The 24,665-nt window shown below is 43.0% G+C and overlaps 1 protein-coding gene across 4 annotated transcripts in view; it reads right to left on the bottom strand.

Annotated features, from left to right (window-relative positions):
- The window catches only part of METTL8 (methyltransferase 8, methylcytidine), a 37,852-nt gene that overhangs the window by 10,846 nt on the left and 2,341 nt on the right, over nt 1-24,665 (bottom strand). The window contains exons 1-5 of one of the 4 annotated variants that reach the window (XM_053359847.1): nt 17,330-17,605; nt 14,631-14,722; nt 4,182-4,507; nt 3,623-3,672; nt 773-836 (exon numbers count right to left, since the gene is read on the bottom strand). In XM_053359847.1, coding sequence (XP_053215822.1) covers nt 773-836; nt 3,623-3,672; nt 4,182-4,507; nt 14,631-14,722; nt 17,330-17,472 — 675 coding nt within the window. In that variant the 5' untranslated portion in view covers nt 17,473-17,605. Of the gene's footprint in view, nt 1-772; nt 837-3,622; nt 3,673-4,181; nt 4,508-14,630; nt 14,723-17,329; nt 17,606-24,665 lie in introns of those variants that run through there. The other 3 variants (XM_053359836.1, XM_053359845.1, XM_053359848.1) reach the window with 3 other exon arrangements.

Raw genomic sequence — 24,665 nt, 5'->3', positions numbered from 1 at the left:
AAAATGGGATGTCCCAGACAGTTGGCAGGTATGTGCTATGGACCCCCCTTGGTGTGCGGACCACACATGGGGAACCACCTCTAGAGCAGGGGTCAGCAACCTTTTTCAGCCGTGGGCCGGTCCACCGTCCCTCAGACCATGTGGTGGGCCAGACTATTTTTTTTGGGGGGGGGGGGAGTGAACGAATTCCTATGCCCCACAAATAACCCAGAGATGCATTTTAAATAGAAGCACACATTCTACTCATGTAAAAACACCAGGCAGGCCCCACAAATAACCCAGAGATGCATTTTAAATAAAAGGGCACATTTTACTCAAGATAAAAACATGCTGATTCCCGGACCATCCGCAAGCCAGATTGAGAAGGCGATTGGGCCGCATCCGGCCCCCGGGCCTTAGGTTGCCTGCCCCTGATCTAGAGGTTAGCACCACACCTGAGAAGACCCTGCTCCACACTACCACACCAGTCAGCAGAAGCAGATGGGGAGAGCCCTCTGATTTTGAATGATGCAAGTATGGAATAATATCTGGGAGGAAGCACGCCTCCAGGTACCAAGGTCTCAAATCCTCTCTAGGGCATCATCTGGAAACACCCACTAGGCAGGAGAACATATGAACAAGTTCCACACGCACTACTTCATTGCAAAAGGAACTATAATTCCAAGCTGTTGCAGTCTTTGAGCTCTATATCGGTACTGATGCCTATTTCACTAGCTGGCGAACCCAAAGATTAAAGGATGCTCTCGCAAACGAATCGCCACGTTTTAAATACCTTGATGAGCTCCACCGCTTCTGAAGCAAAATCACAGCAATACAGAAAGACTCTGGGATGGTGGCTGGAGAAAGAAACAAGGGAAATATCAGCCCCCCTAATTGCTTTTGTGAAGCGATTTTCACCGGGGATCCATCTGCAGGCATAATCAAATCACCTAAACCTAGTTCTTGGGAGATGTGGAAAGGGCAAAGGCAGAGGGAAGCGAACGGGAAAGTTGAGGGTGGAGGGGGTTAAACGTCTTGTTGGGAAATGAGCGAAACGCTTACTTCTCCAGGACTCCATCCCTACTAGGCCATTGCTTTGTCTGTGACGAAGCTGCATTTGGTAGCCGTTGCACAATATTATAAAAGGTAAAGGGACCCCTGACCATTAGGTCCAGTTGTGACCGACTCAAGGGTTGCGGCGCTCATCTCGCTTTATTGGCCAAGGGAGCCGGCGTACAGCTTCCGGGTCATGTGGCCAGCATGACTAAGCCGCTTCTGCCGAACCAGAGCAGCGCACGGAAACGCCGTTTACCTTCCCGCCGGAGCAGTACCTATTTATCTACTTGCACTTTGACGTGCTTTCGAACTGCTAGGTTGGCAGGAGCAGGGACCGAGCAACGGGAGCTCACCCCATCGCGGGGATTCGAACCGCCGTCCTTCTGATCGGCAAGTCCTAGACTCTGTGGTTTAACCCACAGCGCCACCTGCGTCCCTGCGCAATATTATAGAACTGAGCAAAAAGGAAAGGGATGTAGCTACAAGAGACCTTTCGATCCCACTTGCTAGTATCACAAGGGAATGTGGTCCTCCAACAGCAGTCCCAGCGCAACCTGTCTCTATTCAATTTCTGAATGAAAAACGCAGGCTGGCTCCGATACAGGGGTAACTTCTTCCCCCGCCTCCATCTGCTACAGAGCCAGCTCCAAACTCCCTTGTGTATTTAAGATTATCAGACACCAAGGACATAAGGCAGCATTCTCCAGTACAGTTGTACCTTGGATTTCAAACGCCTTGGCTCCTGAACAATCAAAACCCAGAAGTGAGTGGTCCAGTTTTCTAACATTCTTTTGGAAGCCGAATGTCCAATGGGGCTTCCGCAGCTTCCGATTGGTTGCAGGAGCTTCCTGCAGCCAATCAGAAGCCACGCTTTGGTTTCCAAACGTTTTGTAAGTCAAACATGCAAGGTACGACTGTACCAAGAACAATTGCCAGTACAGTGCAGTGTTTCACTTTAGGAAGAGCTGAAATAAAGGGGAAAAAATTTTTGGATCTGCTTTGCTCTTAAGAACCAGCAGCAATGTCAATCACAACTTTAATTTTCACTGATTACTCTGAAGCGTAGCTACAATGGAACAACCACAAATAGCTGGAAATACTGCTGACCAAGAGATTTTCCGCACATGCAGATTTTACAAATTATGAACACATTACACTGGTTGTTTCTTGCCTGTGCCGGCATCTGATTCATTTGGAGTCCAATTCATGGTACAGTAGTATCTCGGGTTAAGAACCTAATTCGTTCTGGAGGTCCGTTCTTAACCTGAAACTGTTCTTAACCTGAAGCACCACTTTAGCTAATGGGGCCTCCCGCTGCCGCTGCGTGATTTCTGTTCTCATCCGGAAGCAAAGTTCTTAACCAGAGGTACTATTTCTGGGTTAGAGGAGTCTGTAACCTGAAGCGTCCGTAACCCGAGGTACCAATGTACAGTTTTGGACCTATGAAGGCCAACGAAACTTCGTACCCAATGGAACATCTCATGCTATCATCACCTATAGCAGGGATGAGTAACCTGTGGCCCTCCAGATGTTGTGGGAAGCCACTGGAGGTCCGGAGGGTGGCAACACAAGGGCGGGCCTTTTCTGTGGTGGCTCCCCATTTGTGGAATGCTCTCCTCGAGGAGGCTTGCCTGATGCCTTCATTGCATATCTTTAAGGGCCGGGTGTAAACGTTTCTCTATAACCAGGCCTTGGAATGATTAAATATTATATGGCCTTTTAAATGTGGTTTGTTTGTTTTTTGGAGGGGGGTTTGTGACATTAACATATGAGCGTGCTGGAGGTGAAATAGTTAAACAGGTTACCCAATCAGAACCCAGGGGGGTGGAGTCAGAGGGACTATAAAACCAGCTCTGGGAGGGGCGAAGGAGGAGTTTGTTGGGAGTTGGGTGGTTTGTTGGAGTGGGAGTGGCTTGGGATAGAGTCTGCGGGTAGGGTGAGTTAGTGTAGTGAAATAAGCTGAGTCAGGAACAGTTAGGGGCTAGGAAGACAAGTAAATATCTGAGAGGTGGTTTAGTGAGTGAGAGCAGGTAGTGGAAGTTACAGGACTGGATAGGCACGCCATGATTGTAATTGACCGATACCGTTTATGAAACCACACGCTTGTTAAACTGCAATAAATAAACAGAAGTTTATATTCCAATTTAACCCTGACTGGACTCAGTATTGTTCCAGGTAGGGCCTGGGTGGTGGCAGCGAGAAATAAAGTGGTGGCACAGGGATCAACAGACGGTGAAACGTCCGGGGACCCTGTGTGAACGCCACAGGGTTATTGGGGTTTTTTTGGTTTCTTATTATGTACTTTGTGTTCTCATATTGTATTTTTATGTTGTGAAGTGCGTTGTGATCCTCGGATGAAGGGCAGTATACCAATTTAATAAATTATAATAAAAACAACACTCATCAGAGCCGGCCAGCATGATCAAAGGTCAAGGATGATAGATAGGAGTTCTGGGGCAAAAAACATCGGGAGGACCAGAGGTTCCTCATTCTTGAACAACAGTGAAAATTCTTAGTAGGAGTTACGGCAAAGCAGCTGTTCCCTCCTCATTACTGTAGCATGTAACTTTTTATCTTTTTAGCTTACCGAATCACTTCCAAAATAGGGAAAACACTGTTACCAGCACCACAGCCAACCTGGTAGTAAAGACAAAAGCAAAATATTAAGCTGATCACATTTATAAAAAAAAATATTTTCCAACATTTAGGGGGGCAGGGCGAGAACAGACTAAGAATTAAACTTTAAAATATCTTCAGGGAATAGTTCTGTGTGTGTCCTCCTTTTTTCACAAGGAAGGGCTTCATCTTGTTTGATACACCAAGAAATTACTTTACTCTGGTAGCCACAGCAGGTGAGTTAAGAAATAGGTAACTATTCACAAGGCTGCATATGGGTTGGATCCACAGAAACACATGTGGAAGAGGGTAGAAGGAAAAGCATAGGTTGACCCCACCGCCCCCAAAATAAGCCTCTCCCAATGATCAGGAGGCCTTGCTCTATGGGTTGGACTGAAGGGGAAAGGAGGATTGCCAAAACAAGGCAGAGTACAAGTCTCAGGATCAATCCAATTTTTGCACTTCTGCATAAGCATCAAAAACCCCAGGGGAATATGGTGTTGGACACAGAATAGAAAGGTCCACCGTACCTCTAATATTCGGTAAGCAGCATCAGCGCCAGGAAATTGTTTTCCAGTGCTCTTGACAATTTGCTCATCAGCTGCAGAGTTATCATAACACGCGCTCAAAACGGAAGAAACTTTTGCAGCAGAATTATCCTCACAAAGATGGTTGTCTTCAAGTAAACCAGTACATCTCAAGTTTTCTGTAGCCACTTTTCTACAAAGGTCAGATTTTCCTTCTGGGAGAATTTCTGGAAATTCCACGAACAACCACTTGCGATCTTTGAAAAAATGGTTCTTGTGGATCTTGTAAAATTCATTCCAATATCTACTGGCTTCTCTCTCATACTTTGCTAGATTTAAAACCAAAACCAAAAAGAAACCAAGAAACCATAAGCATAAAGAATCGCTGGCATAAACGAGTGGTGGTGGGGATAATTAAAACTAAACATTACTGATAATGAAAGGTAAGGATGGAGATTTCAAATGATGGTAGGCAACTTGAATATTACTAAGACCTGCACTGGTATAAGGACAGCAGCTAATTTGAGTTTCCTGCAATAAATGATTTGCATCAAGGTTACAGATCGATAGGATTTTGAAAAATCAACATAGCCTTAGTCAATTTTAGTCAACAAAATTAACACACTGTTCAACTGCAATAAAACTTCTAAATGGTTTACAAAAACCAAAACATCAAATTTATCGAAGACAGTTAAAAACAGCATATAAAAGATAATTAAAATCAACAATACCCTAAACGAAGATTAAAACACATGTGAACGTTCTATATGTAAATAGGTGAATTTTGACCCAAAGCCGTATTTTCACTAAATCCACGAATAAGTGATGCTAGAAGACAAAACAGAAGAGATGCAAAAGTATTCAGGATCCCATAACTTGAGTTCTCATCAACATGATCCTCACACCTCTCCCTTTTCTTTGTAGTGGACAGAACACAAGGGAAGCATCCAGTATATTTGAAGGAGCGTCTCCACCCCCATCGTTCTACCCGGACGCTGAGGTCCAGTGCCGAGGACCTTCTGGCGGTTCCCTCACTGCGAGAATCCAAGTTACAGGAAACCAGGCAGAGGGCCTTCTCGGTAGTGGTACCCGCCCTGTGGAACGCCCTCCCACCAGATTTCAAAGAGAACAACAACCACCAGACTTTTAGAAGACATCTGAAGGCAGCCCTGTTTAGGGAAGCTTTTAATGTTTGATGCATTACGGTACAGTGGTACCTCGGGTTAAGTACTTAATTCGTTCCAGAGGTCCGTTCTTAACCTGAAACTGTTCTTAACCTGAAGCACCACTTTAGCTAATGGGGCCTCCTGCTGCTGCTGCACCACCAGAGCCCAAGTTCTGTTCTTGTCCTGAAGCAAAGTTCTTAACCTGAAGCACTATTTCTGGGTTAGCGGAGTGTGTAACCTGAAGCGTATGTAACGTGAAGTACCACTGTATTTTAATATTTTGTTGGAAGCCGCCCAGAGTGGCTGGGGAAGCCCAGCCAGATGGGCGGGGTATAAATAATTTATTTATTTATTTATTTATATTATTAACACGCATGCGTAAATCCTAATTTACACTGCTCTACCAACCCAAAGCACATGCCACCGGCTTGCTATTTATAGAACACACATAACTGGGCTGTGGGAAAATGGGTTCTTTTCCATGAAAAGCGGAGGAAACAGCACCGCCGCTATCCCTTTCAGAATAGATGTGCATCTTTGGAACAGGACTGAAATTGGTTACAATAGAAAACCAGTGCTGTTTCAAACAGATTTAATAATCAAGTTATCAAGACTGGTCCTATGAACCATGAACTCAAGAGAGTTTATATATTTTATGCACATGTTTTACAGCCATCAACACACTCTTACAGAAAGGGGAGATACAAATGCTGGCAGTTTATTAATTAATAATCCCAGTTCCCCAAGAAAGAGAATTCAAAAGGAGTGCTTGATGAACTTAAATGGAAGCACAGTCGTACCTTGGAATCCGAACGCCTTGCAAGTGGAACCTTTTGGCTCCCGAACGGTGCAAGCCCAGAAGTGAGTGTTCCGGTTTGCGGACGTTCTTTGGAACCCGAACGTCCGATGCGGCCTACGCGGCTTCTGATTGGCTGCAGGAGCTTCCTGCAGCCAATCGGAGGACGGCTTTTGCTTCCAAACGTTTTGGAAGTCGAATGGACTTCCGGAACAGATTCGACTTCCAAGGTATGACCGTAATAATTATTCCTTATGTTTTGGTTGTATATCAAGCCAGACCACTGGTCCATATAACTCAGCACTGTCTGAATCAGAGATGGGGAACCTGCGGCCAGGGATGTGGGGCAAAGCATGTCAATTCAAATTCTTTCGGGAAAGGCCACCTCACTCTCTGCGACCCTCCAAGAGATGCTGCACTACAATTCTTTTGCCCCTGACCATTAACCACATGGACGGCAGCTGATGGAATCCAAGGTCCATCACTGCTGGTCTGGAGGTGGAAGTGGCTCTTCAGGGGATTCAGATGCAATCTTTCTCAAGACCTGGGGACTGATGCTGGGGACTGAACAGAGACCTTCTGCATGTAAAACAAGCACCTGACCCATGGCAGCCAGGGTGGAGTTGATTTATATCAAATCAATTTAAATCACGATCTAAATCACTAGTCAGTAAGACTTGATTTAAATCATATTTTTTACAGAAAGACTCATTCTTGCTGGTATAATCTTAATATTTGCAACCAGATGAAGGTTTCATTTTTGGAATAATAAATTTTCAGAGTAGCTTTTACATTTATATCAAAAATTGCTGGTTTGGTTATACTATTAGAAATGCATTGCGAGAGAATTATGAAGTTATTGTGAGGTTTAATAAGCTAACTGTTTATATTTGGGCAACTCTTCCGCTATACTTTATTGGAAGGAGAAAAATAATCCTTTCCTTAATAACAATATAAACAATTTATTTAACTAAAACAATAACATTATAGCATATGTAGCCATGTTTGTTAACTGATGTGATTAAAAAAAGCTTACACTGCGTTTTAGCACACATGATAAACTTAAATCCTTATTTCCTGATGAATAGTCTTTGGTAAACACAAAACTGTTTAGAAAGTTTTTTCCTCCAAAAGCCGTTTATTTTATAAATCCAATTTAAATTTTAAAAATCTGATTTAAAGTTAAAAAATCATTTAAAATGTAAAAATCTGATTTAAGTTTTAAAAAATCTAATTTAAATTTAAAAAATCATTTAAAATGTAAAAATCTGATTTAAATTTTAAAAAATCTAATTTAAATTTAAAAAAATCATTTAAAATGTAAAAATCTGATTTAAGTTTTAAAAAATCTAATTTAAATTTAAAAAATCATTTAAAATGTAAAAATCTGATTTAAGTTTTAAAAAATCTAATTTAAATTTTAAAAATCCAATTAATTTTTTTTCCAAGCACTGATTTGTATTCACCCTGAGGACAGCCCCACCTATGAGGCCAGGTGAGGCAACTACCTCAGGCGGCAGGGTCCACTGGGGCAGCCAATCTTGATGTCAATCTTTCTTCCCTCCTTCCTCCTGATGCAAGTCTTCCCCAGGGGGGTTTTACAGCTGGAACTCAGTTCTGGCCCCTCTCAGGTGGGCGTCATTGCCATTGTAAAAGAACAAGGGACATATTCATGGTGAGTTCCGGCACCTCTTTTTCTAGAAAAATAGCACTGATGTCTTCCCTCACCGCTCCTACCTGTCAGGATTTTATGTAGCCGATGCTGGCTGGTGTGGTTGGTGTAAATCACATGAGATGTCTGAGAAGAGTGTGGGAACGGAAGACTGTCTTATCTTTTCCGTCTGAGAATGTTATTGCACTGTACTTTCGCTTTTGCTGTATGCTTTCTGTTTCTGCCAGAGTCTGGAGAACACAGATGTGCTTATTGATTCTCTGTCTATATTGTGAATAAAACGTAGTTTAGATCTACGGATGTCTCTATCTTCTTACTGTGCGATGCCAGAAGACTTGTGTGCACTTTTCATATGAGAAATGTCGCATATGGGCACTCTGGAGTGAAGGGACATGCCATTCCGGAGGCGCCTTCGCAACATGAAAAGAGCTCAACCTGAAGCGCCGTATCTGCACAGGTGTGCAACGCAATTTGGTGCTTGTGCACATGCGTGAAGTGCGATTTAGCACTTCTGCTCATGCACGAGTGGCGAACCCCGGAAGTAACCCTTTCCGGTACTTCTGGGTCGCCGTGGGACGTAACCTGAAAGAACATAACGTGAAGCAAACATAACATGAGGTATGACTGTACTGAAGAAACTAACATACAACAATGCATTACATTAGGCGAAATTGCTTTGCAAAAAATAAATAAATGTATGAGGTAAAATTGCATATAAACGTGTGTGTATTGGGAGCAACTCACACAAAAATGCAAATGTTAATTTTTTTATGAGAACTTTTTTTTAATGGCAAACTGATGTGGAAGTGTAGCAAACTGAAGAGTGGAAAAATGAAAAACTGGGAGAAACAAGAGTCGGACGGATTGGCCGTCTCTAGCGAGGAATAACAATCCCACAATTAACACCCATCTGGAAGCGCTGCTGATCAGACATGGCTGCCGGCTTTCGGTTGCTATTCGCTTGGCATTGTTTCAGGATGTTGCCTTTTTGCAGCATCCTTCAAAAGAGAGGAAATCAGTGGTGACAGAAGAGTTTAAAATTGAAAAAGGAACACGACAGGGGTGCCCCCTATCACCCTTGCTATTTATTTCTGTCCTTGAGGTTTTGCTAAATTTGATCAGGAAGGATCAGCAGGTGGAAGGAATACAGGTCGGAGGAAAACAATATAAACTGAAGGCCTTTGCAGATGACTTGGTTTTGACATTACAGGAGCCGGTGTCCAGCACAAAAAGAGTATTGGAATTAATTTCTGAGTTTGGTCGGGTGGCGGGATTCAAGTTAAACAAACAAAAAACTAAGGTTTTGGCAAAAAACTTGACACCTTTAGAAATAGATGGGTTTCAGAAGGAAACAGAACTAAACGTTGTTAATAAAGTGAAATACCTGGGGGTCAACTTGACTGGGAAAAATTTGAATCTGTTTAAAGATAATTATGAAAAATGTTGGTCTGAAATTAAAAAGGATCTAGAAATCTGGTCAAGATTGAAACTTTCCTTGTTGGGAAGAATTGTAGCAGTAAAGATGAATGTATTGCCAAAAATGCTGTTTCTGTTCCAGACCCTACAGATCGTGGACAGAGTGGAATGTTTTGGAAAGTGGCAGAGGGACATTATGAAGTTTGTCTGGCAGGGCAAAAAGCCCCGAATAAAATTTAAAATATTAACAGATGCAAAGGAAAGAGGGGGTTTTGCCCTGCCGGACTTAAGGTTGTATTATGAAGCTGCATCCCTCTGCTGGCTGAAAGATTGGTTTTTGCTAGAAAACACTGATGTCCTAGATCTGGAAGGGTTCAACAATGCTTTTGGGTGGCATGCATATTTGTGGTACGACAAGGTAAAGTCTCATAAGTTGTTTAAAAACCATATTGTAAGGAAATCTCTGTTTTCTGTCTGGACTAAATACAAGGACTTATTTGAAAACAAGACTCCGAGGTGGTTATCACCGATGGAGGCTAAAGCCACAAAAATACTTAATATGGGGGGTGGCTGGGCAAAATACTGTGAAATAATAGAAAGAGTGGGTGACACTTGGAGGTTGCAGAGCTTTGAAAAATTGAAAGGGAAGGTGCGAGACTGGTTTCACTATGCCCAAATTTTAGAGATCTTTAAAAAAGATAAAAAAATTGGTTTCCAGGTGGAAAAATCAAAATTAGAACTAGAATTACTTGAACCTAAGACGAAAGTGCTTTCAAGAATGTACAACTTGCTGCTTAAATGGAATACTCAAGATGAGACAGTCAAATCAGCCATGATAAAATGGGCACAAGATATTGGATACAACATTATGTTTGAGGACTGGGAAAGGTTATGGACCACCGGTATGAAATTTACGGCATGTAGTGCCTTAAAGGAAAATATTATGAAAATGATGTACAGGTGGTACATGACCCCAGTCAAACTTGCAAAGATATACCATTTGTCTGATAATAAATGTTGGAAATGTAAGGAGGCTGAAGGAACTTTTTACCACCTCTGGTGGACATGCCCGAGGGTGAAGGCCTTCTGGGAAATGATTTATAACGAGTTGAAAAAGGTATTTAAGTATACCTTTCAGAAGAAACCAGAGGCCTTCCTCTTGGGCATTGTGGGCCAGAGGATACCTAAGAAAGACAGAACCTTCTTTCTATATGCAACGACTGCAGCAAGAATTCTCATAGCTAAATACTGGAAGGCACAGGAGCTACCCACACTGGAAGAATGGCACACACAACTGATGGACTATATGCAACTAGCCGAAATGACTGGCAGAATCCGAGACCTGGGAGAAGAGGCTGCGGAAGAGGATTGGAAAAAATTTAAGGACTATTTACAAAAACATTATAAGATATATGAATGTTAAAAATTTGCTAAGGTTTGAGGTAAATATGCTTCAGTATTGAAATTCGGAGTTGATAGAAACAAAGTTAATGATTGAGAAAAGTTTTAATTTCAGAGTGAATAATTAGATGAAAATACAAAAACACAGGAAACAAGGTATTAATTTGCTGTTTATATTTATTATAAAGAATGCAGGGATGGAGGAGATGGGGAAGTCCAGTGGATGATGAAAAAAAAAAAAAAGACTTCGAAAAATGAATTTTTTCTTGTTTAATTTCTTTTTCTTTCTGTAAAACCGCTTTTGTTGTGTTATTGATGATGGATTTAGATTCTGGAAAAAAGCAATAAAAAAATTTATAAAAAAAAAAAAAACAAAAGAGAGGAAATCAGAACAGAGCAGCGTGTAAAGTCGCTAAACAAACACTACATTCTTCTTCTTCCTTTTAGACGCAATAGCCTCCTCTTTGCCTAATAAGCATGCTTGAAAAGCAGCTGACCATGTTAATAAGCAGAGAAAGTGCTTGAAAGTCTATCAGTTTATTCATTCTTGCTCTTCCTTTTTGTACCAAGGTCCTTCACAATGATCCTTTTTGGCAATGCTGCAGCATGTTGGAGGAACATTGCCTTTTATTTATTGCTTCTTCTTCTTTTTTACAGTGATTTCCAATGACCTAAAATAACCTACTCATTAGTTTCAGCTCGGCTCATTGTTAACAATAAATAGGTCAAAATGTGCTGCCACATGCAGAAAGAAGATGAAGCTTTGAGAGGAAGCATTATTGGCAATGCTCACCTAGTCCCATTTTAAGCATGCAGGCATTCATAAGAGAAAGAATGGCCTCCTGAGTCCAATATATCTCAGCCATAAGCTACTGCCTGCACTCTACTTATTTAATTTCCAGCGAATGCTAACCATGCTTCAATTAATCTTTAAAAGAGTAGGAAGAATGTCAAACGAGGCAAATTTGCAAGTCTGCACTTATTTCAGAATTGAAGCCGAAAAGATTATACGAAGAGTAAACTCTGAAGACCTAGAGGAACTTCATTGGCCAGGTGGAAATGGAGAGAAAGGATGGATGCATACACACACACACACACAGAGAGAGAGAGAGAGAGAGAGAGAGAGAAACAGAAACACAAAACAGGATTTTCCACAATGAAGAGAAGCAGCAAGATTCACCGTGGCTGTGGCAGTTTTGCAATACAAAGCAACACATTGCAGTCCTAATTCATCCTTGCAAGAACCTTTCGTTCCAGGTCTCCAGGTAAATGCAAACGTCAGCCAAAGCGATACCGGTTGGCTCTCAAGGAGTGGCTACAGCATGGTGTCAAGGATCCATGAGGGGAAATGCACAGGTACATCACACAATGCAGTCAGGGAATACACTGAAATGTGTGACTTTCCAGGGTCATCCTGACGCTGCATTTGCCCTGCACCAACCTCACCACTAAAACCGAAAACTAAGATCATGGCCACCGGGGAAGAAATGGAGGCAGTGAGAGATTTTACTTTCTTGGGCTCCATGATCACTGCAGATGGTGACAGCAGCCACGAAATTAAAAGACGCCTGCTTCTTGGGAGAAAAGCAATGACAAACCTAGACAGCATCTTAAAAAGCAGAGGCATCACCTTGCCAACAAGGGTCCGTATAGTTAAAGCTATGGTTTTCCCAGTAGTGATGTATGGAAGTGAGAGCTGGACCATAAAGAAGGCTAATCGCCGAAGAATTGATGCTTTTGAATTATGGTGCTGGAGGAGACTTTTGAGAGTCCCATGGACTGCAAGAAGATCAAACCTATCCATCCTGAAGGAAATCAGCCCTGAGTGCTCACTGGAAGGACAGATCGTGAAGCTGAGGCTCCAATACTTTGGCCACCTCATGAGAAGAGAAGTCTCCCTGGAAAAGACCCTGATGTTGGGAAAGATGGAGGGCCCAAGGAGAAGGGGACGACAGAGGACGAGATGGTTGGACAGTGTTCTCGAAGCTGCCAACATGAAATTGACCAAACTGCGGGAGGCAGTGGAAGACAGGAGTGCCTGGCGTGCTCTGGTCCATGGAGTCACGAAGAGTCGGACACGACTAAACAACAAAACCTCGCCACTGCCTTGCCCTTCTTCTTATACTTTCCATTAAGCAGGGACAACAAGACTGATTGGAGGTCAGGTGGGCACTCTTGTCTGCTCCTGAGCCCGTTGCATCAAGCAACATCTGAAGAGGCTGTGTGAGCAAATGACTACAAGACTAATCAAATTCAGGACATCTATTTCTGGCCTAAGATTTCCCCCTCCATTTGCAAAGGGCAGCAAGTGTGTAGCCTCACATTTGAGCTTCTCAACGGACCGTGCACATACCTCTGGTGACAACCACTCCCACACTCATACAGATTTTTCCATCTTTTATGGAATGATGAAATACTTGGATACGTCCAAGTGAAAATGTGTGGGGGTTTTCCAAGTATTCCCAGTTCACATATTAGATAAACAAGGCCGCCCTCAGACTTTTAATGACTTGAAACAAATATTCTTGATCAGCCAGACTACTACCTCGTCTGAATAGCAGGGGCAAGAGCATTTCAGTGTTTACAACTATGGGCATAATCAGAAAACAGCAGCCACGTGTTGAATTGTCTCTGCCACCTCCTCCTTCATAACTTCCGGCATGGCTTCACCAGACCATGACGTAATGATGAGGTGCCTTCTTCCCGAACAACGTGGAACAGGGGAAGCAAGAAAAACACGTTTGCATATGCACACACCACTAATTTTTCACCTCCAGAGTAGTATACAAGAATTATATTAAAATAGTTCACATTAAAGCCATAACGTTATCAAAACTCTCAAATCTTCCACATAATTCCAGAAGCACATGATTCACAACAAACAGGCCAACCATCTCAACAGTACCTTGAAGGCCAAATTTAGCAACATCTTCCACCAATGTTGAAAAGACATCAGCACAGGGGGCAACACACAACCAGTGAGAGGAAGTTTAATAACTACTACTACTACTACTACTACTATTACTCTTGCATTTTAAACCAGTACTTTGTGGGATGATTTTTAAAATTGTTGTAAGCTGCTCCTTCAAATCACATTTTGCCTGAAACACAGGTTAAAAACATACAGGGATTTTAAATAAACACAGTCTCAATATCTTGCACATGTTTTTCCTCCCCAGCTTGTCAAACTCTGGAGGTCTTCCTAAAAGCTCATCTGCCTAACATGCACAGAGACACCAAAGAGGACTGTACCACATGGTATTTCTGCCTGTTTCCCATTAACCTAGATTTCACTACTGTGGTTACCCCAAAAAAACAGCATGACTAGGCGAACTGTCCTGCAAAAATTGCCTGAAGAGAGGATCAAGTTTTTTTGGTTGTAAAAATAATTAAACGGGTTCATTTCAGATCTACAGATTCCCATATCAAGCTGAGGTTTATTAATTCTGGGAAAAGATACATCGACAGATCTTTTAGAAAACCGAACACTGACATTAAATTCATGTAGTGACCATGTACATGCTGTTATCACCCTGATGGTCAACCAGCTGTAGAAAGCGGGAGAGTAACACCAGATGTGCTTGGGAGGTCAGAGCAGAGTTAGATGTCAATATTTCGTGAGCCAGGAGGGAGCAACGTTAATATATGTCACAGTCAACACAGTCGCACTTTGGATCTCGAACGTCTTGGGTCCCGAACAAATCGGCTCCCGAACGATCGAAACCCGGAAGTGAGTGTTCCGGTTTCCGAATGATTTTCAGAAGCCGAATGTCCGGCGCGGCTTCCGATTGGCTGCAGGAGCTTCCTGCAGCCAATCGGAAGCCACGCTTGGGTTTCCAAACATTTTGGAAGCTGAATGGACTTCTGGAACGGATTCCATTCGACTTCCAAGGTATGACTGTACAGCGCATAGGAAAAGAAGGAGATGGTGATGCTAAGGATTAGCGCGTAAACAAAAGGGTGGGTGTATTGCAGTTTTAATTGTTATTAGGGTATTTTACCTTGCAGCTCTGGTTGGACTCTGATGAGTGAATTCTCTGCGGCTTTTTCCTTGGCTGTTTCTTCTTCTTCCTGTGACCACTTCATGTGGTCCCTGCAAGGGGGAGGGGGGGGAATTGCAAGGGGAGGGGGGGAAAGGATGCCTTTTATTTTTAAAAGCTTCCAGAGTCTTTTCTTTTCTTTTCTCCCCTTAAGCACCACATGTAATCAAATGCATTGTATATTCCAGATTCCATTAGCTTCTCTCCACCTCACCCCCCACTTCACTCTCCCAGGTCTTTAAAGTAGGCCTTGATGCCCTCTGGAGCTCCTGCCATTCTTATGCTCCATTCTTTTGCTTTGTGGAGCGTTCCAGAAGGCTCTGCGCTGACAAACTCCTTGTACTGCCCTCTCCTCACGGTCCACGGCAGCATTCGAATGCCTCTGTGGTGTGTGTCGCCTTTTCGTTACAGGACATTCCGCAGCCTTCTGGAGCGAGCGCCAGTGGAAAGTTCGTCCTTTCGCAAACATGCCATCTCTCCAAAACACAAGCCCGTGCGCTCGTGATAGGGTCTGTGCCGTTTGATTCCCGTTAATAAGGGCTCATTATCTCCTAAAATGACACACAGCTGCGCTATGCGGCCGCCATTCCGCCACAGATTTGTAGTTATCAAAACATGGTCGCCCAGCAAGTCAAAGCATGACATACAGATACGTACAGAAATATACTCAGTAAAGGTGTGGGTAATCCGATAGAGGAATGTTGCAGCTGGTTTTGTTTCTGAAGAAATACTTGTAATTGCTCCCATGTGTTGCCAGACCACTAAGCACAACCCAAAACAGCAACCAGAGGTGAGCTGCAGGGAGCTTTTAATTATAGAGCGCAACAGATGGATTTGAGTGGGATAAAGATTTAAATCTCCCTATGTCAAATAATGGTGTTCTAATGTTAGCCAGGCCTCAGTAAAGGATTGGAGCCACGGCCACGCCACAGTATTGCACCAAAACAAGAGTGGAAAAACGCTGAGCAACGCGAACTATTCCCTAGGAATTTCAGTGCCAAAAATTCAAAAGGGGCTGATGACTTAATGGCTAGGTCCTAAGGCATGCCACAGAAGCAAGTAAGAAATATAAACAACCTCAGATATGCAGATGACACAACCTTGATGGCAGAAAGTGAGGAGGAATTAAAGAACCTTTTAATGAGGGTGAAAGAGGAGAGCGCAAAATATGGTCTGAAGCTCAACATCAAAAAAACGAAGATCATGGCCACTGGGCCCATCACCTCCTGGCAAATAGAAGGGGAAGAAACGGAGGCAGTGAGAGATTTTACTTTCTTGGGCTCCATGATTACTGCAGATGGTGACAGCAGTCACGAAATTAAAAGACGCCTGCTTCTTGGGAGAAAAGCAATGACAAACCTAGACAGCATCTTAAAAAGCAGAGACATCACCTTGCCATCAAATGTCCGTATAGTTAAAGCTATGGTTTTCCCAGCAGTGGTGTATGGAAGTGAGAGCAGGGGCTGATGGGAGTTGAAGTCCAACGGTATCTGGAGGTCTGCAACCTGCCCATCCCTGACTTAGAAGGAGCACAGAGCCAAACTGCTTGCCTGGAAGTAGGGAAATGAGTCCCATACAACTTGCTTCACTCATCCCAACCTAACAAGAGCATCAAGGTCTTCCACAAGGTAGGAAGAAGGAAGTAAGGGCTCATCTCCTATTATGGTATGGATACGCCCCTATCTGGACAGGGATAGCCTAACTACTGTTGTCTATGCTCTGGTAACCTCAAGGTTAGATTATTGCAATGGGTTATACGCAGGGCCGGATTTAGGTTTGATGAGGCCCTAAGCTACTGAAGGTAATGGGGCCCTTTATATGTCCAGATGTCCTTTATATGTTCAATTGTCACTGTTTTTTGTATTGAATATATGCTATACGGTAATTTATGGACCTAATAGGTATCTAAAGCCATTAGCACATAACAAAATATGTTATTTTATCAAAGTAATTGTTGAAGTGAAATACAATTAAGAAGTATATTAATAGTGAAATACAATTAAGAAATATATTAATAGTGAAATAATTATTAAGCTCTAACTTAAAATGATTTTTTTATTCATAACAAACTTAATAATGCAAACACACTGGCATTTGGCAATAACAAAAGATCCTTTAGAAACACAATTTACAAAGATTCATAATTTGGGGGGGGGGGCAAAGGTTGGTATATAAATTCAATTAATAATAATAACAATCTCAACCTCCTGCTACTAGTACATCCATCATTTATTTCATAACATGGCTCTACTTCATGTTCTATTTTTAAAAGTTAATGGAACATGGATGGTAGCCATTGTTGTGATGGTGAAACAAGTGCCCACTCAAATTTCCTGGAATTGGTAAACAGATATATATCACATATGAGGGCAGGGCAGATATCCAAGGTATCCAATTAATCTCTGAAAACATTGAGATAATTATTTTGACCGACCACTGGATATCAGTTGGTCTGTCTCTCTAAATTAACAGACAAAGATTAAAACACTTTCCATTTGCACGTAAGGTCTCTCTCTTCTGCTGGCTATGGATTCTGGCCTCTGAATGGCAGGAAAGCATTCAGCCTCTGTGTTTAGATTCTCAATAAAATAAATAAATAAATTCCTACCTATATTTAAAAGACAAACTGATAACACAGTAGCAAATTGCATTAATCATACCACATGTTGTGATCAAAAACTTTATCTGGATCCAACAAAACTCGTGACCCAAGGGGAGCAACTGGTCGTTTGTTACTCTGGAACCGATGGGAGATCTTGCTGGTCTTCAGATGCGAAGCAAAGAATCTTTTAACAAATAGCATTTCAGCGCAGCAGTAGCAGCAGCAGCAAAACACCCTGAAAGCAAAATTAAACAGGAGTATAGATTTCTTGCAAACTTAATTATTTCAGTTAAGCTTAAGAATTCCTGTCTCTTCCGTAGCAACACAAATGTAGGTTGGTTTTCTCTATCTTTTTCCTTTTTCAGTTGTTGTTTAGAAGGAGCTAACCACTGAAATGCTAATGCATGTTTTGAGTTTGTTTTCTTTCCATCATGCAGCTAGATACTGGTGGAAAACCCAAGTAAAAAAAACAGAAAGTTTAAAAAATGGTTAAGTTCCATTAAAGGGTGATTTCTCACAATTTAACCGTGTCCTGAGAATGGCAGCTGAGCTGAGCACCTCAACATGTCTAACGGGGGGGGGGGGGGGGGAGGATCCAAAAAGAGACTCTCCAGAGCGTCTGGTAATCAACTGTATGGTGTTTCAGAGAAATCACCTTCGTCGGGAGCTATGTACAAAACCCAATTAAAGGTAAAGGTAAAGGGACCCCTGACCGTTAGGTCCAAGTCGTGACCGACTCTGGGGTTGCGGCGCTCATCTTGCTTTATTGGCCGAGGGAGCCGGCGTACAGCTTCTGGGTCATGTAGCCAGCATGACTAAGCCGCTTCTAGCGAACCAGAGCAGCGCACGGAAACACCGTTTACCTTCCCGCCGGAGCGGTACCTATTTATCTACTTGCACTTTGACGTGCTTTCAAACTGCTAGGTTTGCAGGAGCAGGGACCGAGCAACAGGAGCAGACAATATCATGATCAAGATGGAAATAATATAGATAATTTTCTTACCTTAACTTGCACTAGGTAAAGGTAAAAAAAGGTAAAGGACCCCTGGACGGTTAAATCCAGTCAAAGGCGACTATGGGGTGCGGCACTCATCTCGCTTTCAGGCCCAGAGAAACGGCATTTGTCCAGAGACAGCTTTCTGGGTCATGTGGCCAGCATGACTAAATCGCTTCTGGTGCAACGGGACACTGTGACGGAAACCAGGGCGCACGGAAACGCCATTTACCTTCCCGCCACAGTGGTACCTATTTATCTACTTGCACTTTGATGTGCTTTCAAACTGCTAGGTTGGCAGGAGCTGGAACGGAGCAACGGGAGCTCACCCCGTCGCGGGGATTTGAACCGCCAACCTTCCAGTTGGCAAGCCCAAGAGGCTCAGTGGTTTAGGCCACAGCGCTACCCGCAATCCTTTAACTTGCACTACTCCATGGGTAAAATCCAATGCTACTCTTCTTTTCTAGAAATGCTTTTGATCCAGTGAAGGCAACTGTTAAGGAGACAGGAAGGAATGGGAAATTTTCTCCCCATTTCATTTTCCTACTCCTGTCTCCAAAGCAACCTTCCATGCTGTTCTGGAGGGCTCTCAAATTCTATGAAACAGATTGGGAGGTGTGCGGTGCGGTGGGTGGGGGGAGGCACAGAGGGTTGCAAGAGGAAAGGGGAATTGCAGAAAAATAACCTCCATTTATGTCATTAGAGGGTGGCTCAAAAGCCATTCTGCAAGTGTGACGGTGGCATTGGACTTCAGCCTGGGTGTTTTCCTAGGGTTGTGGCCAATTGTTCTGTGATGTTTCAACAAACTTCCCCCTAACCATTGGTTGGTTGGCTGGCGTCCGTCTGGTCTCAAGAGACAATGGAGTGCGCCTGCAGGGGGTGGAGAAAACCCCTGCGTTAGCTTGCCCCCGGTGCAAGCTTGGGCAGTGTGTATGGAAATTTAGTCTGCCCAATGTTATATCCATGAATGATGCATCAGAGAAGGATTTGAGCCATGCAACTCAAACTGGGTCTACAAACACCCCCCAAAAAATTAAGCAAATGGGCCCTCCAGGATTACAAACCCTGAATCTTAAGCTTCATTAGTTTCATCGTACATTTGCCCGTTTCTGGCACAATTTACCTACTGCTTTATTGTATAATTATACAGGCTTCCTCAACCTCGGCTAGATGTTTTTGGCCTACAACTCCCATGATCCCCAGCTAGCAGGACCAGTGGTCAGGGATGATGGGAACTGTAGTCTCAAAACATCTGGAGGGCCGAGGTTGAGGAAGCCTGGTACAATATGATTACTCAATATGATACCTGTGTTTCTGGAATATGAATTCAGATAGATCCTATCTTTGGTGCCCAATGGTTTTTGAAATACAAACACAGTAGGTAGCCAATAACCATCTCTGCACTCCTATCAACAATTTTTAATAAAACGACGTATAATAGTTAGTGCTTAGGAGAGCAGGTTCATACATACCTGCTACAAAACTGAGTGGCGCTGAGTTACTGAGTCACATTCTCTCAGCCTAACCAACTAACCACAGGATTCTTGTGAGAATAATGTGTTTTGGGGGGGGGGGCATGTATGCTACTTTGAGCTCCATGGAAGAAAGCTGGAGTATACACACAGATTTCTGCATTACACCGAAGCTATTTGCCAAATGTAACGCAATGTTTACAGTGGTACCTCAGGTTAAGAACTTAATTCGTTCCAGAGGTCTGTTCTTAACCTGAAACCGTTCATAACCTGAGGTACCACTTTAGCTAATGGGGCCTCCCGCTGCCACCGCAGCGCGATTTCTGTTCTCATCCTGAAGCAAAGTTCTTAACCCGAGGTACTATTTCTGGGTTAGTGGAGTCTGTAACCTGAAGCATCTGTAACCCGAGGTACCACTGTATTTTTAAAAACCTGACTGGATATAGATCTGTGTGACCCTAAGATTGGTAAAATACTTCCGCTTCCCACCTCCCTCTATCCCACCAGCACGACGCAGGAGCATTAAGTGACCTTATGGAGATCCAGTCATGACTCTGCAATTAATTGCCTTTCTATAACAAATGTCTCAGTTACAATAGTGACTAATGATAAATTTGCCTGGGAAGAAACAAAATGTGCATTACTAAGCATTTGCCAGAGACAAAGAGACATACTGTGCATTCGGATTATTGTGCTTGTGTACTTTAATAAGAAGGTTTCTGGGGGGGGGGGTTATGTTTCATTTGTTGCACCTTTAAAAAAATAATAATATCAAAACACTCATCGCTGGAGAAACATTCTGTTCCTGTGGCAATGCGTTGTTCCTCTGCTTGACTTTTCTTCTCCCACTCCAAAGATTAAGTTTCTTCAAAGAATTTCTTTCACTGCTCTTTTTCTGGTTCCATACACTTGAGCAAAGTGGGCACTGCGGAAATGGCGTCCGTGCACACACAGAGCCTGCAAAATTATATCATGGATTTGTAAAAACGAAACAAAGGAAGGCTCAGTGCTTGGAAAGCACGTGCCTGAAATAATGTACAGCATTACCATAAAACTTCCACAATTTACATTCCTTAATACTGTCCGACCAAAGTTGCCTCTTATGAAGTCAGCAGAGCTTTTGCATGTCATAAAAGTGGAAATCTAGAGGCTCTCTTCCCACCAAAAATCTCTGTGCTGTGAGCATGATAATCTCCTACCCTCTCAGTACAGTGGTACCTCGGGTTACATATGCTTCAGGTTACATACACTTCAGGTTACAGACTCCGCTAACCCAGAAATAGTGCTTCAGGTTAAGAACTTTGCTTCAGGATAAGAACAGAAATTGTGCTCCGGCAGCACAGCGGCAGCAGGAGGCCCCATTAGCTAAAGTGGTGCTTCAGGTTAAGAACAGTTTCAGGTTAAGTACGGACCTCCGGAACGAATTAAGTACTTAACCCGAGGTATTACGGTACCTGATGAACAAGTTTCATTTCTAACAACTGCCTACAGCCACAGTGTTCAAAATTAGGCAGGTGCCAGGCACGTTTTGTGACTACTGCGGGTCCAATTGCGACCACATGGAGATCTCTGGATGCTAGGTTGGCAACTGGGGAAAGCAAAATATCACTTAGAGAAGGATCTGAAATATTTTCCTTACAGCTTGAATTATTTTTATTCTGCATTAATTGATGTTTTTATGTGTTGTAAACTGCTATGAGATTTGTTATTTAAAATATAAAGCGGCATAGAAATGGAATTAATAATAATAGCAATGATTAAGATGGTGGTGATGATGATGATGATAATAATAATAATAATAATATCCCACCAGACGGAGTGGTTTTTAATGTGTGACATTTTGATGCATTTTTAATCTTTGTTGGAATCTGCCCAGAGTGGCTGGGGAAACCCAGCCAGATGGGTGGGGTACAAATAATAAATTATTATTATTATTATTATTATTATTATTATTATTATTATTATTATTGCTGAATTTCTAACACTGCAATTTCAGGGAAGTGTCAGTGCATTATAACCATGGCCTGTTCAGAAATACTTGACTGGTCTACAAATATGCCAATTCTTCATGTGGCCTATCAACAAGCAACCAAGCAAAAGGGACAGAACTCAATGAACAAGTACCATTTTTGTATGCAGAAGATCTCAGGCACAATCTCTGTCAGGATTTTATGTAGCCGATGCTGGCTGGTGTGGTTGGTGTAAATCACATGAGATGTCTGAGAAGAGTGTGGGAATGGAAGACTGTCTTATCTCTTCTGTCTGAGAGTGTTATTAGACTGTACTTTCGCTTTTGCTGTATGCTTTCTGTTTCTGCCAAAGTTTGGAGAACACAGACGTGATTATGGATTCTCTGTCTATATTGTGAATAAAATGTAGTTTAGATCTACGGATGTCTCTGTCTTCTTGCTGTGTGATGCCAGAAGACTTGTGTGCAGTTTTCAAATGAGAAGTGTCGCAGAGGGGCACTCTGGAGTGAAGGGACATGCCATTCCAGAGACGTTCCTACTGGGAGACGCTCAGAGGTACTGGGGGGGGGGTCTGCCGTCCCCCCAGGAGCTTTTGCAAACAATCTCTGGCATCTCAGCTGAAGGGGAAGACTTCAAGCCTAGACCCTGGGGAGCCACTAGCACCCAACAGTAGAGTAGACCATACCCCTGATGCGCTGAGGAACCAGCTTTTGAGAGCCTCCGTTCTATTGTACCGCCACCAATGGCTTCCAAACAGGAGCCAGATTTTTGTCTCTCCCTACCCCCCCTGCTATAGGACGTGGGTGGCGCTGTGGGTTAAACCACAGAGCCTAGGACTTGCCGATCAGAAGGTCGGCGGTTCGAATCCCCACGACAGGGTGAGCTCCCGTTGATCGGTCCCTGCTCCTGCCCACCTAGCACGTCAAAGTGCAAGTAGATAAATAGGTACCGCTCCAGCGGGAAGGTAAACGGCGTTTCTATGCACTGTTCTGGTTCGCCAGAAGCGGCTTAGTCCTGCTGGCCACCTGACCCGGAAGCTGTACACCGGCTCCCTTGGCCAATAAAGCGAGATGAGCGCCGCAACCCCAGAGTCGGTCACGACTGGACCTAATGGTCAGGGGTCCCTTTACCTTTACTTTACCCCCCTCTGCCACTTTCCACTGTCCCCCACCCATTCCAGAATAAGGCAGTGCCACCATGTTAGGTGGCAACTCTGACAGTGGGGGAATTAGCAGCAAAGCTGCCTGATGTGTATGTGGAGCCTTCAAATACGTGGAGACTCAAGTCCAACAAAAGTTGCATTCCTGCTAAGAGCAATACTTGGAACAGCCTGGAAATATACTAACATGGAAACAAGCCCAGAGGAGATAATTAAACAGATGGTCAAAATATCTGCCAAAAATAAGAGGGGGGAAATAGAGATTTTTCTGCTGGCTTGTAGTTTACATGAGACATGCTTATCTAATAATTGTTAAAACACTGCCATTTCGGAAGACTTCAAAAGACGGAGGAGTAACCAGTCTCACTGAAAATTGAAGGAAGGCTGTGGATTGGTTTTTTAAAAAACAAAAACAAAAAACCCTGATCTTGCACATCAATGGAAAGTCGAATTATGCCAGAGTTGTACAAATAATGCAATCAAGATTATCCGTACTGCTTTGAACCTTGTTGACTCAAGCCAGACTCATTGGAACAAAATATTTGTTGCTACCTGCCTCTCATACAATCTTTTTAATGTGTCAGCCCAGCCTACTATGGGACAGCTTAATTGCTAAAGAAATGACAGATCACTTGACTTTCAACAACATATTGCAAAACATGCTCATGTAACCCTTTAATAGTAGGCCCAACAGCACCATCCTGAATAATCTACTGCTGAAGAAACTCCCAGGAAAGATTTGCCTGACACCTACTTTATTGACATTTTGATGCCATTTTGACACCTTTATTTCCCCCAAGCAATTGAGGTACAATTTTAGTCTTTTTTGTGGCCTTTTAAATTTATTACAGATTTTCAATACCTATTTTATGTGTGCCATAGATTCATCGAGTTTGAACAGCCTTTGAGAATCATCATGTTGGAAGGTGTTTCAGAGGCTCAATGCAAGATCTGCAACTGCAGCATCGCCTGGTCTCTGCTCAAATACTTAACACAAGAACCTAGGAAGAGCTCTGCTGAATTAGGCCAATGGCCCATCTAGTACTCCATCCCTTTCTCACGGTGGAGAACCAGATGCCTGTGGGAAACCCATAAGTAGAACCTGAGCATAACAGAACTCTGCCCACCAGCAATCCCCAAAAACTGGCGTTCAGAAGTGCCTTTGACAGTGGAGGTAGAATACAGTCACTGTGACTAGTAGCCATTACAAGTAGCTTCCAGTGATGGAGAGCTTAGCACATCCTGAGGGCATCTGCTCCATAGTCAAAGCTCTTACCAAAATGAATGTTAACCTAATGCTTAGCCAAGATGTGTTTTCCTTCAATTTCCACCTACTGGCCGTCGTCTTGCCCCCTGGAGCAACAGGGAACAAGTCTTCTCCATCTTTTACATGAGAGCAGTTTAGATATTTGACTGCAATGCAATACGTGCCCTTCCTTAATCTTCTCTTTTCCAAACTAAACATTCCCCATCACTTTCAGTTGCTCCTCAAAGGATTCCAAAACCTTCACTATTCTGGGGAGAGGTGTAGCATATAGTTACCAGACGTCCCCGGATTTACAAATTTGTCCCGGACAAAAATCCATCCCGGGAATGTCCACAGATTTATATTTATTTAATGTCCACAGATTTATATTTAAGTGTTCTAGTTTTATTAGTAGGGAATGAATGTTGCATGATTGGTTCAATGGCACAAGACACATCATATGGGGACTTCTGGCGAGGCAAAATGGCGGGCGCCACGGCAGCGAGCAGCTCCTGAAGCCAGCCAGAGCCAACTGCACTACCAGGCTGGCTCC

Source organism: Podarcis raffonei, chromosome 1 (assembly GCF_027172205.1).
Source record: "Podarcis raffonei isolate rPodRaf1 chromosome 1, rPodRaf1.pri, whole genome shotgun sequence".
Classification (NCBI taxonomy): domain Eukaryota; kingdom Metazoa; phylum Chordata; class Lepidosauria; order Squamata; family Lacertidae; genus Podarcis; species Podarcis raffonei.
The sequence above is the reverse complement of the archived record's forward strand: the minus strand, read 5'-3'. Positions and strand labels throughout refer to the sequence as shown.